Source organism: Cherax quadricarinatus, chromosome 95, assembly GCF_038502225.1.
Source record: "Cherax quadricarinatus isolate ZL_2023a chromosome 95, ASM3850222v1, whole genome shotgun sequence".
In the NCBI taxonomy this organism is placed as follows: Eukaryota; Metazoa; Arthropoda; class Malacostraca; order Decapoda; family Parastacidae; genus Cherax; species Cherax quadricarinatus.
The window spans coordinates 4,997,731-5,010,769 of record NC_091386.1 but is presented as its reverse complement, the minus strand read 5'-3'; the positions used below and the strand labels follow the sequence as shown (position 1 = coordinate 5,010,769).

General features: G+C 38.8%; 1 protein-coding gene across 6 annotated transcripts in view; it reads right to left on the bottom strand.

Annotated features, from left to right (window-relative positions):
- bur (GMP synthase burgundy) overlaps positions 1-13,039 on the bottom strand; it is a 94,085-nt gene that overhangs the window by 60,259 nt on the left and 20,787 nt on the right. For all 6 annotated transcript variants that reach the window (XR_008409384.2, XM_053798756.2, XM_053798753.2 and 3 more), the window contains 5 exons: positions 6,181-6,416; positions 4,400-4,494; positions 2,614-2,731; positions 1,139-1,292; positions 365-508 (listed from right to left, as the gene is read on the bottom strand). Coding sequence is in view for 5 of the 6 variants with exons in the window: in XM_053798753.2 (XP_053654728.1) it covers positions 365-508; positions 1,139-1,292; positions 2,614-2,731; positions 4,400-4,494; positions 6,181-6,416 (747 nt within the window). In the remaining variant the exon portion in view is untranslated. The remainder of the gene's footprint in view (positions 1-364; positions 509-1,138; positions 1,293-2,613; positions 2,732-4,399; positions 4,495-6,180; positions 6,417-13,039) is intronic.

The following is a 13,039-nucleotide window of genomic DNA, read 5'->3' as shown; positions in this document are numbered from 1 at the left end:
AAGGAGGTTTTGTGTGCAAGGGGCTTGGACTTCCAGCAGGCATGCGTGAGCGTGTTTGATAGGAGTGAATGGAGACAAATGGTTTTTAATACTTGACGTGCTGTTGGAGTGTGAGCAAAGCAACATTTATGAAGGGGTTCAGGGAAACTGGCAGGCCGGACTTGAGTCCTGGAGATGGGAAGTACAGTGTCTGCACTCTGAAGGAGGGGTGTTAATGTTGCAGTTTAAAAACTGTAGTGTAAAGCACCCTTCTGGCAAGACAGTGATGGAGTGAATGATGGTGAAAGTTTTTCTTTTTCAGGCCACCCTGCCTGAAATCGGCAAGTGTGTTAATAATAATAAAAAACAATGTGCGAGTACTTACCAAGACTTTATTTGAGCCAACGTGTTCTTTGATATAATTTATACACTGAAGTTCTCGGTTTTGAAGCGTGTAAGTCCCTGAGAGGCCACTGATTTCATAGAGGAAGTTCCTCATCATCGTCACCCCTTGCTCTGTCAGATCAACCTGAACAATACAAACATTTAACATTTTGTGAATTTTTACCTCTCTCCAATAAAATCAGTTACTACTAATATTTTATCCTGTGGTAACTCTCCCAGACTTCTGAAATTATTTAAGTGAATTACACATGGTGTGAAAATTTGGCTAATAGTTTTTCATTTTTGTTTTATTCAGGGGGGAAGTAATATCCCCCCCTTTTTTCTTTTTTTTTTTTTTTTTTAGAAAACTGGGCTTTCTATAAAGGCAAAATAAGAATGCACAGTAAACACATTTAGCTCATATATTTGTAGTGAAAACACCCTTAGATTAAAGGTTACTTAGTATATTAATGTATTCTTGGTGAAGTACACAATGCCTGAGGAGTGGCAGATAATAGGTTTGATCCAAAGGGAGGGTAGCCCCAATTCCTTGGATCAGAAGCCCTTCATTATCATCAAAACACTCCACTTAGAAGACTATATAATGATACTTAAGACATCATCTCTCCCCTCCCCACAGGTCTGTATCCAGTACTTTCTGGGTTAGAATGTTAACCGACTTCCCTTAAAGAATAAATAAAAAAAAAGAAAAGAAAAGATTTAAAAATTCAGCTGGATATTCAAAGCATTTATATTAACAAGACAGCAGACTTACCTCAGGATGAAACTGAACCCCATAGAGGCGAAGCTTGTCGTTTGCAATGGCAGCGATGATGTTTCCCGATGTGGCCACAACTTTGAACCCATCTGCTACCTTGTCTATACTATCTCCATGGGTGAGCAGTACATTTTGTTTGACCCCCATATACCTGATACGAGTGAATGTGTGTATTTAAGTGGACATGAAAACACATAAGCTAATACTATCACTACATTAATGGTGTACAATATAGCAGAGTTGATGACCTAGAGACATGTAATATACCTGAATACCCAGAATTTTTTTTTTTAATACACTAGCCATCTCCTATCAAGGAAGGATGACCCACAAAAGAAACCCTTTCACCATTAATCACTTCGTCACTGTCCTGCCACAGGCGCATAGATACGACAGTTTGGGTGTTCCTCCAAACAGCAAATATCCCCACCCCTTCCCTATATTTAATTGATAAAGTTACTGGTTAGATCTAAGTCTTCAAAATAAGCTACCCAGGCATTGCACATGTGTCCCAAATAATAACACAGTTCTTAATGGTTTCAGTTAATGTTGAAAAAGTTTCTAACTAGGTAAGAGAACACAAGTGCAACTAATGTAACATTTTATTGTGGAAATTTTTTCACTCTCCAGGAGCTTTGTCAAGCCATAACAACTTGACAAAGCTCCTGGAGAGTGAAACTTTGCCAAATAAAACGTCGCATTAGTTGCACTTGTGTCCTTTTACTTAACATTGTCAGTAATTCTACAAACATTATTACAGTTTCTAACTAATTTTGGGATGCTGAATTTAATTCTTAGTTTTGGTTCAACACAGTTTCTGTGAAATAAAACCCCCATGGGAAATGATTCCACCAAGACAGAGTCATCATGGAGGACAACAGGAAACCCTATTAGTTTAATGGTCAACTACTGCTGTGTGAATTTACGATAAGAAAAGATTAAATTTTGGAATTGCAAGCACCACACTTAATTTTTTTAACACACTGGATGTCTTTCACCAAGGCAGGGTGACCCTCCCTCAAAAAATACACACTTTCACAATTATTCGCACTATTACTGTCTTGCCAGAGGTGTGCAGATACGACAGTTAAGATGTCTCTCCTAACAGTAAATATCCCCTCCTTTAGATACTGTCAATCTTCAAAAGATTGAGGGACTGAACACACAGACTCTGGGCTGAGGGACTGATGACTTCAAACTCCTGATCTTTAACTATTCTTCTCTGTACTGGACTGAGGAAGCCACTGGTTGGTGAAATGTTTCCAGTTAAATAAGAACATAAGGAGGAAGGATCACTGTAGCAGGCCTACTGGCCCATGCTAGGCAGGTCCAAGTAACACCCACTCAAGAAGGAAAGAGCACTGCTGCAGGCCTACCACCCTATTACAACACAGGAAATCCTTCCACATAAAGCTAATTTCACTATATTCATTACAAGTTAATTTTAAGAACAAAACTGCATTAACACTTACTTGAATATATGACAAAAATTATCGACTTCTATGGTATACTGGCCGTCCTCTCTTGTTGCTTTTCTTAATACTGTTCCACCAAACTCCTTATTTATAAGCTGCATCCCATAGCAGATTCCTGTCGTAGAAAGTTAAAATCACTCGAAACAATATCCACTTTTGCAATTTTTGTGTCTATAGCTAAGGCATGGGAATTCTTCCATCTGTTACAAGCTAGAGATAAAAAGGTATACAATACCAACATGATAGAAAACAAATGCATTATAATGCGTTCCTTTACTGTTTATGTTGCACCCATAGGGTGGGCTTTATCCACTGTTCTGCACCTGACTCTCTACCCTTTACCAGGAGGGAAGCTTGTTGCCTGGAAGGTCTAGGAGTGAGAGCAAGGCATGGCTGTGTATGTCTAACTTGAGGCAGTGCCCTCTGGTGGGCATTGAGGGAAACTAGGCCCACAATAGATTCACTCAACAAGGGGACTATGAGAAGTAGCAGTAGGCTTACTGTCTACATAATATATACTCATGTACTCTTTATCCAGGTAGATCTGTGACTTTACCCTTTCAGGGTCCCCAGGCCCTCTCCCAGACTTGTTCTCAGGGTCGCCCAAATTAAAAAAAAAAAAAAAATCTAATGAAAAGATAGAGAATCTTTTCCCAATCATAATGACACCAAAAGTATGAAATTTGATGGAAAACTTATGGAATTATGCTCTTGCGAAGTTAGGGGTCTCGACGATGCCCACTTGGAGCCCTATTTTCGGCCACTTCCAATGTACTAGTCGACAAAAATCATAACTATTTCACTAGAACTCCATTTTTTCTATCGAATGAGTACCAATTTCAACTCTCCGATACAGTGGTCAGAATTTAGCAATTTTGCCAGTCTCACACAAATTTCAAAAGATCCCAATTTCCAAATAGGGTCCAAAATAAACAAGAAAGACATTCCTGGCACTAATATAACATTTCCTCTGCTCATTAGTCACGTCCCCATGCCCCTCTTACATTCTTTTGCTTTCCACTTTGAATTTTTATTATCACAAAAAATAGAAGATTTACTGTATTGCAGACTACTGCATTAGTGTAGAAATGGTATAAATAATATCAGCACACTTGTGAAAGAATATTAGACTCGCCAGTTGATGTGTATTGGACGCTTGGCATGATTTGTTTACTTTTGAACTTTGGTAAAAATCGAACATTTCTGCTACTTTGAGCTCAATTTCAAGGTACTTTTCATTGTAAAACCAGTCAAAATCATCTCAATTTCTGTAATATGTCTTCCATTCTATAAAATGATACCAGGAAAACTAGAATACAACAATAAATACCATACGAAAATACAATGCAAAGTCACTGTTTTAATCCAAAAACACGGTCAAAGTTTTTTTTTTTCATTACGCACTGTGTGCTGCAGGATTTTTTTATACTGTGCACACTGACACATAGACCCATTCTTTCATATGTAGGCCTACCAGCTTTCTCTCTGAGGGCGCTAGAATTTAGGCGTACTAGTACGTCAAAAACCCTGGTGCGTAAGCCGTACTAGTACGTCCGAAACCCTGAAAGGGTTAATGAAGCCCACTGAGTGGGCAAAACATAGTCAAATGTAGAAAAACAAAAAGAAGATCTACATTTTTTACATACTTTCAAATGTTGAAAAAACGTATATATACGTTTGGACCGTTTCCGGGTTAATGTCCACTTGATAATTTTTTGAATATTTACAATATGAATGTATCATTAACTATCTTTATCTTCCCCTAAAATTAGTCATCACTCACCTAATACAGGTACATTTATTTTGAAAATGTCAGAGTCGTAGCGGGGAGCATCTTCTGCGTACACTGAGCTTGGTCCCCCGGATATTATTATAGCTCTGGAAAACAACATAACATGTATTAACATCACTGCGAATTTCACTTCCATGCGAGTTCATGGTTTAGTTATTTTATCACAGTGGTAATTTTCCACCAAGGTAGGGTATGAAAAGTCCAAAAAGTGAGGTCCCCAAAAATCACAAATACAGTGGACCCCCGGTTAACGATATTTTTTCATTCCAGAAGTATGTTCAGGTGCCAGTACTGACCGAATTTGTTCCCATAAGGAATATTGTGAATTAGATTAGTCCATTTCAGACCCCCAAACATTACAAACGCACTTACATTACACTTACATAAGGTGATCGAATATTGTAATCAAAAATGCTGTATTCCAAGTAAGATGAGCAAATTAGCAAGCCTTTCAAAATTAGTTATACTAATGCTATAATCCAAATGTGCATAAATAAAATACCTAACAAATTTTGGGTCACAACAAGACCCCTTTTACTCAAAATTGTGTTGGAATGAAATGCCAAGTAAACAACTCTAATGTTCTACTTGTCATTTATTATCAAGTGTAATATGAAACTCACACCATTGCTTTTCATTATCTCAGTTTTAATCTTACTTTCCAGTCATTTCAATGGCATATGAAATGTTCACATATGAACTGAGGTAGGATAATGCCTCTGGAAATTACAACAGTGTATGAAATGCCTTAAGTAAAAAAAATTCTGCTTATAAATCCCACAAATTTAAGTTAACTATGTTTATCTAACACCTTCACAAAAATGGTTTCCCTGCCATACTCAATCATGTATATTATTGAATATTCATAATATAAATGTTATCGAAGTTTAATGCAGGGAATACTGAGATACCAACCATGTATAAAACTTCCTTGGAATCTAGGTATTACAGCAGTAACTCTAAACAGCTCAAACTGTAGTAACACCCCATGACATTGTAGGACCTGACTTCTGCCAGTATTATAGTATAATTAGGCAGTAATGGCTAATCAGAAATATTTCACACCTTACCCAATATATATACAGCAGTAGCCTGGAACCTAACCTGCTGTATAAGCAGGGTCTTCCTGTACAGCAATAGCCCAAAACCTAACCTGCTGTATTAAGCAGAGTCTTCCTGTACAGCAATAGCCCAAAACCTAACCTGCTGTATTAAGCAGAGTCTTCCTGTACAGCAATAGCCCAAAACCTAACCTGCTGTTTGAGTGGGGCCCTATTGTATCTACCACCTAACACTGTTCATTCTCAATTTTGGATAGAGGGGTCCAACTACATCACCTTAATATAATACAGTCCAGGCCCGGTGGCCTGGTGGCTAAAGCTCCCGCTTCACACACGGAGGGCCCGGGTTCGATTCCCGGCGGGTGGAAACATTTCGACACGTTTCCTTACACCTGTTGTCCTGTTCACCTAGCAGCAAATAGGTACCTGGGTGTTAGTCGACTGGTGTGGGTCGCATCCTGGGGGACAAGATTAAGGACCCCAATGGAAATAAGTTAGACAGTCCTCGATGACGCACTGACTTTCTTGGGTTATCCTGGGTGGCTAACCCTCCGGGGTTAAAAATCCGAACGAAATCTTATCTTATCTTATCTTATCTTATCTTATTATCTATACAAAATAATTCCAATTTATAAATTAATATGGACAGGAACAAAGTATTTTTTCTCTACAGTGTATATGCAAATTTACTGAAATTATAACAAACCTCACCTATATCCCTTTTCCTTAAGAGTATAAGCTGGAGTGTCAAGAGGGAGGATATCAGTCTCAACGTTGAGTTCCCGAACGCGACGGTCAATGACTTTGCCATATTGGGCTCCGGCGTCCAAGATGGCCACGCGTTCTCCTACAGATCCATTCATGGCTGTGGTTTCCTCGTTGCTGTTGTGGCTGCCGTTACTACTGCTCCCGCTGCCCTGCCTGCACCCACACCACGCCAGCCGGCACTGCGCCACAAGAGAAACATAAACAAAATTCCTGAGTCATTAATATATGGAAGAAATCACAAAACACATGATTGCAAATATGAAAAAAAAGTGAAAATAGGAAACAGAGCCTATTTTCACTATTTTTTTCATATATACATACATCATATATATAAAATGTACATATATACACACACAGTGCAGTACATCAATTGAGGATTAGGACACATGTGCAATAGTTGGGTATCTTTACCCAACTATTGCACATGTGTCTTAACCCTTAAATGGTCCAAACGTATATATACGTTTTTTCAACATCTGAAAGTATGTAAAAAATGTAGATCTTCTTTTTTGTTTTACATTTGAAAACGAGTAAAAAAACCTTTATCTACATTTTTTTTTTGTTATATTTGAAAATATGTAAAAAAATAGTAGATCTACTTTTGTAGCACTACGGATTTGAAAGTCAATCTCTTTGGACCGTTTAAGGGTTAATCATCAATTATCTTGTTGATATTTTATACCATTATGAACAGTACATCAATTAATTTACCTTACTCTACATCCAAACTGTTAGGAGAAAACTCATGCTCCATTTATGCCATTATTAGTATACATCCTTCATATTGTCCTGTCTCAAATACAATCTATTCTCCATCGTCATCTATGCATGGAGTTGCCAAAACATTAATGAGTGACAATGTCTTGTGTTGCCAGATTTAAGCAACCTGTTTGTGTTATATTTTTTTTGTTTGTTGTGGTTGGTTAACCGCAGCATACATTTACGTGTGTACTTATAATCTTAATTCCGCTAGAAATACTTTGCATAACTATGGGCTTTACTATATATATACATCCTTAAATCATGCAATCGCACAGAAGTACATGTGCATCCTCTTGGTCAATATATTGGATTATTGCTTTATTACACAAACAACCGGCATATAAGAGAATGAAACTTTTGACGCTTTGGTCTGACTTGGTCCAAGCCAGACCAAAACATCGCCATGAGTTTCATTCTCCTTTGTCCAGGTTATTTTTGTATTGTTCCAGTCACTGTATTGTGCCTTTTTCATTCTTTGTTTATTTCCTAAGAATATAAGTAAGGAGGAACACTGCAGCAGGTCTACTGGCCCATACTAGGCAGGTCCTTCTCAAACACAGACCCACTAACAAAAATATCTGCCCAACCCATTTTCAACCCAAGCAATAAGCTTTGATAACCCTATTAACTCGTGTGCAAGTCCCACTTGAATCCAACCTCTCTCATGTATTTATCTAATCTGGTTCAAAAAGACACATAAGCAAATACCAGGACATATTTATTAGAAAATGTTTCGGTCCTGGGATCTTGATCACTTCTCAAAGTCCAAGGCCCAAAATTTTTTTCTAATGTTATAATGTTTCTAGTATTTGCTTGAGTGTCTTTCTAAACCAGCTTGGTGGTATCAATTACCATTTAATCTAAATTAAAAAAAAAAATAAAAATAGCGCATTTCAGATTTGACGTTCTACAGATCAAGCAGAAATAAACGAGCTGCAAGTAAAATTACTCCTTCCATCTAGAGGATTGGACAATGAGCAGTACTGTGAGTTTATCATAATGAGAAGAATTATATACAGTGGACCCCCGGTTTACGATCAGCTCCCAATGCGACCAATTATGTACGTGTATTTATGTATGTGTGTTTGTACGTGTATGTTTGGGGGTCTAAAATGGACTAATCTAATTCACAATATTCCTTATGGGAAATTCATTGAGTACTGGCACCTGAACATACTTCTGGAATGAAATAATATTGTAAACCGGGGGTCCACTGTATTTACAATGAGTAGTATTGTGAGTGTATCACAATACAAGAGTGCCTGAACATTGTTCAATTTTTTCCTCTATTGCCATTCATAAAAGAAATTATGGTATTTCACGGCTTACAAGACTTGCTTTACTTTCAATGGCTTGGCATCGGAAGTAACTGGAAGAGCTACAGCCCACCCCACACCCCAAACTTTTAGCTCCCGCCACTGACCTTCAGTTTATAAGACGCAGGGTGGTTTTTGGAGACATTTTTTATTTTTTTATTATCACACTGGCCGATTCCCACCAAGGCAGGGTGGCCCAAAAAAGAAAAAACTTTCACCATCATTCACTCCATCACTGTCTTGCCAGAAGGGTGCTTTACACTACAGTTTTTAAACTGCAACATTAACACCCCTCCTTCAGAGTGCAGGCACTGTACTTCCCATCTCCAGGACTCAAGTCCGGCCTGCCGGTTTCCCTGAACCCCTTCATAAATGTTACTTTGCTCACACTCCAACAGCACGTCAAGTATTAAAAACCATTTGTCTCCATTCACTCCTATCAAACACGCTCACGCATGCCTGCTGGAAGTCCAAGCCCCTCGCACACAAAACCTCCTTTACCCCCTCCCTCCAACCTTTCCTAGGCCGACCCCTACCCCGCCTTCCTTCCACTACAGACTGATACACTCCTGAAGTCATTCTGTTTCGCTCCATTCTCTCTACATGTCTGAACCACCTCAACAACCCTTCCTCAGCCCTCTGGACAACAGTTTTGGTAATCCTGCACCTCCTCCTAACTTCCAAACTACGAATTCTCTGCATTATATTCACACCACACATTGCCCTCAGACATGCCATCTCCACTGCCTCCAGCCTTCTCCTCGCTGCAACATTCATCACCCATGCTTCACACCCATATAAGAGCGTTGGTAAAACTATACTCTCATACATTCCCCTCTTTGCCTCCAAGGACAAAGTTCTTTGTCTCCAAAGACTCCTAAGTGCACCACTCACCCTTTTCCCCTCATCAATTCTAGATTCACCTCATCTTTCATAGACCCATCCGCTGACACGTCCACTCCCAAATATCTGAATACATTCACCTCCTCCATGCTCTCTCCCTCCAATCTGATATCCAATCTTTCATCACTTAATCTTTTTGTTATCCTCATAACCTTACTCTTTCCTGTATTCACTTTTAATTTTCTTCTTTTGCACACCCTACCAAATTCATCCACCAATCTCTGCAACTTCTCTTCAGAATCTCCCAAGAGCATAGTGTCATCAGCAAAGAGCAACTGTGACAACTCCCACTTTATGTGTGATTCTTTATCTTTTAACTCCACGCCTCTTGCCAAGACCCTCTCATTTACTTCTCTTACAACCCCATCTATAAGTACATTAAACAACCACGGTGACATCACACATCCTTGTCTAAGGCCTGGGAAATAATTTCCCTCTTTCCTACATACTCTAACTTGAGCCTCACTATCCTCGTAAAAACTCTTCACTGCTTTCAGTAACCTACCTCCTACACCATACACCTGCAACATCTGCCACATTGCCCCCCTATCCACCCTGTCATACGCTTTTTCCAAATCCATAAATGCCACAAAGACCTCTTTAGCCTTATCTAAATACTGTTCACTTATATGTTTCACTGTAAACACCTGGTCCACACACCCGCTACCTTTCCTAAAGCCTCCTTGTTCATCTGCTATCCTATTCTCCGTCTTACTCGTAATTCTTTCAATAATAACTCTACCATACACTTTACCAGGTATACTCAACAGACTTATCCCCCTATAATTTTTGCACTCTCCTTTGTCCCCTTTGCCTTTATACAAAGGAACTATGCATGCTCTCTGCCAATCCCTAGGTACCTTACCCTCTTCCATACATTTATTAAATAATTGCACCAACCACTCCAAAACTATATCCCAACCTGCTTTTAACATTTCTAATAAGCTGCGGAATATGGTACATTGACTATAAGTCAGTCATAATATGGCAGCAATGTGTCAAGTGCCACAACTCTGGTTGGCACTTGACTGATCACACAACTTAAGTCCATTCAACTCACTTTCAACTGGGAAGTGACAATTAAAAACTTTAGGTTACACTTGCCTACAAACACCTGAATCCATGCAACTTAAGTTTCATTTTGTCCACAAAAACACACAAACACAAAAATACACACCACACATGCACATCAAACCAGCCAGCCCCACACGCAAGAAATATCTAGTGGAATGGAAATCATTATACGACAACCCAGAACTTCTCCATGAAATGAAAATCATGCATGGGGATGCCTAACTTCCTCATGATGGAGGAGAAAATTTCTCAGTGGAATGAGAATGATACACACACAAGAGAATCAAACTCAATTGAATAAATATGAACGCCAATGAAAGAAGCCTTGCCCATGGCCAGACTCTGGGAGTACTCTCTCGAAACTCATCAAAGGTATATCAAAGGTACAATGAATTTAATAAATGTATGAAATTTTTCAATTCATGATAATTCAGACTACAAGCACAAAAACTGTCCACAGTACTATATATACAACAAAAATTTACCATCCTTAGATAGTGACACACTGGTGATACATTTATTATTAATTTTATTTTATTATTATTACACTGGCCGATTCCCACCAAGGCAGGGTGGCCCGAAAAAGAAAAACTTTCACCATCATTCACTCCATCACTGTCTTGCCAGAAGGGTGCTTTACACTACAGTTTTTAAACTGCAACATTAGTACCCCTCCTTCAGAGTGCAGGCACTGTACTTCCCATCTCCAGGACTCAAGTCCGGCCTGCCGGTTTCCCTGAACCCCTTCATAAATGTTACTTTGCTCACACTCCAACAGCACGTCAGGTATTAAAAACCATTTGTCTCCATTCACTCCTATCAAACACGCTCACTCATGCCTGCTGGAAGTCCAAGCCCCTCGCATATGTTATTTAAAATACTGAGCTTCCACCTCCTCCTGTGGTTATTTTCCATGTATTTTACAGTGAAATAGAGGTAATCAAGATGTACAAAGGCATTTTAAAATCAGAATGAATAAAATTGAATCCAACTCAATACTTTGCACTGACAGCACAGGACAGGGTGTCTTGGAGCTCTGTGGTGGAACCTTGAGCTCATTAAAGGACCTAGGTCTGATCCAAAGGCAGGTAGAGAGAGCACTAAATAGGTACTACCTGGTGTCAGCTACCTACTGAGGGTTACCTGGTAGGCCCAAGCACTCTTTTGTAGTTTGTTGGCATATACGTAGTGTACATATAATTCTTAGGGGATACTGGGAAAACTGTTTAGCCAGACTAGAGTCCTGGAGGTAGGAAGTACAGTGGCTGCACTCTGAAGGAGGAGTGGAAATATTTGTAATTTTGAGCTGAACTATCAGCATGCCTCTGGCAAGACAGTGATGGAGTGAGTGATGGTGAAAGCATTTCTTTTTTGGGTCACCCTGCCTGGGTGGGAGACTGCCAGTGTGTTAAAAAAAATAAAAATGATAATTTTCATAACAATTTTATATTTAATTCTGGCCTACACTACAGATTTTTAAATCTTGTTAACTTTTTTCCAAAGAAAAGGATCAAGTGCTGCATCTCACAATGTCATTCATGCCAACGAACTATCAGCGAGCAAGTTTATTCAGATACAGGCAAATATAAATACAGTTACATAAATTATCATACATAGCAGCATATGTGCACATTATCTAGGATAACTCAAAAAAGCCAGACAGAGTGCCTTATTTTCCATTAGGGTCCAGGAACTTTGCCAAGCCATAACAGCTTGACAAAGCTCCTGGAGAGCAAAACGTTGTCACAATAAAATGTCATGCGAGTTGCACTTGTGTCCTCTTACCTAACAATGGTAGAGTATGACGACCATGTAAATAAGAGACAATGCGGAGTATGGTAGTTTGTGAAAACATTGTTCAGTGACAAGCTGATACGGGCCTTAGCGGACAAAAATCTCTTCACAATAAAATGCCATAACCCATATTGTGTGTGTTATTGACAAATTTTCATAGAAAACAGAATTTAACATTCATGACGCATGCCTGGACATTCAACTATGACAGAGAAGGCCTGGGGATACATCTGTCAATGCGAGCTAGAGAAACAATCTTCAGATAAAAATTTATAGATTTTTGTGGTTATCAAACGAAGACTAAGAAGGCAGTGTTGCAATGGCCAAACCATAAGCAAACCACAAGCAAACCATAAGCAAAGGATATTTCGTTGACTATGAAGTCACAACTGGTAATTTGTAAAGAAAAATTGAAACCAATATCTGCCTGAAATGCACAGGATACTAGCAAATTTTGTGTTTAACAATATTTTATTACATATACATTTCGTATATTGCAGAAAAGAAATAATGTTGTACTGGTTTTACTTCATAGTTCAGGATATTAAAAGTAAACCGTAAACACAAAGTTTGGTATGATGTAAAGCATTTCTTAACTTTCTTTAAAACACTCCAGACGCCTCCCACCAGAGTAGAGCGACCCAATGAAGAAGAAAACACTTTCAGTCGCTTAAACACTGTCTTGCCAGAAGAACATACATATGCCTACTACTCTACACTGCTATGTTCTACTAGTGTTTACTCTGAGCTTAAGTCTGCTCGCAATGTCTCGCAGATATACGAGCTTTTCCATGTAAGAAACTTTTGTATCCCACAGGTCTTCACGAAAAGTAAATTACTACAATGTATTATTAGTATCATCATTATCAATGTATTATTAGTATCATCATTATCAATGTAGTAACCAATTCACTCGCCAATTCACTTCAGTTTCTAAGCCTGCCATAATTTCA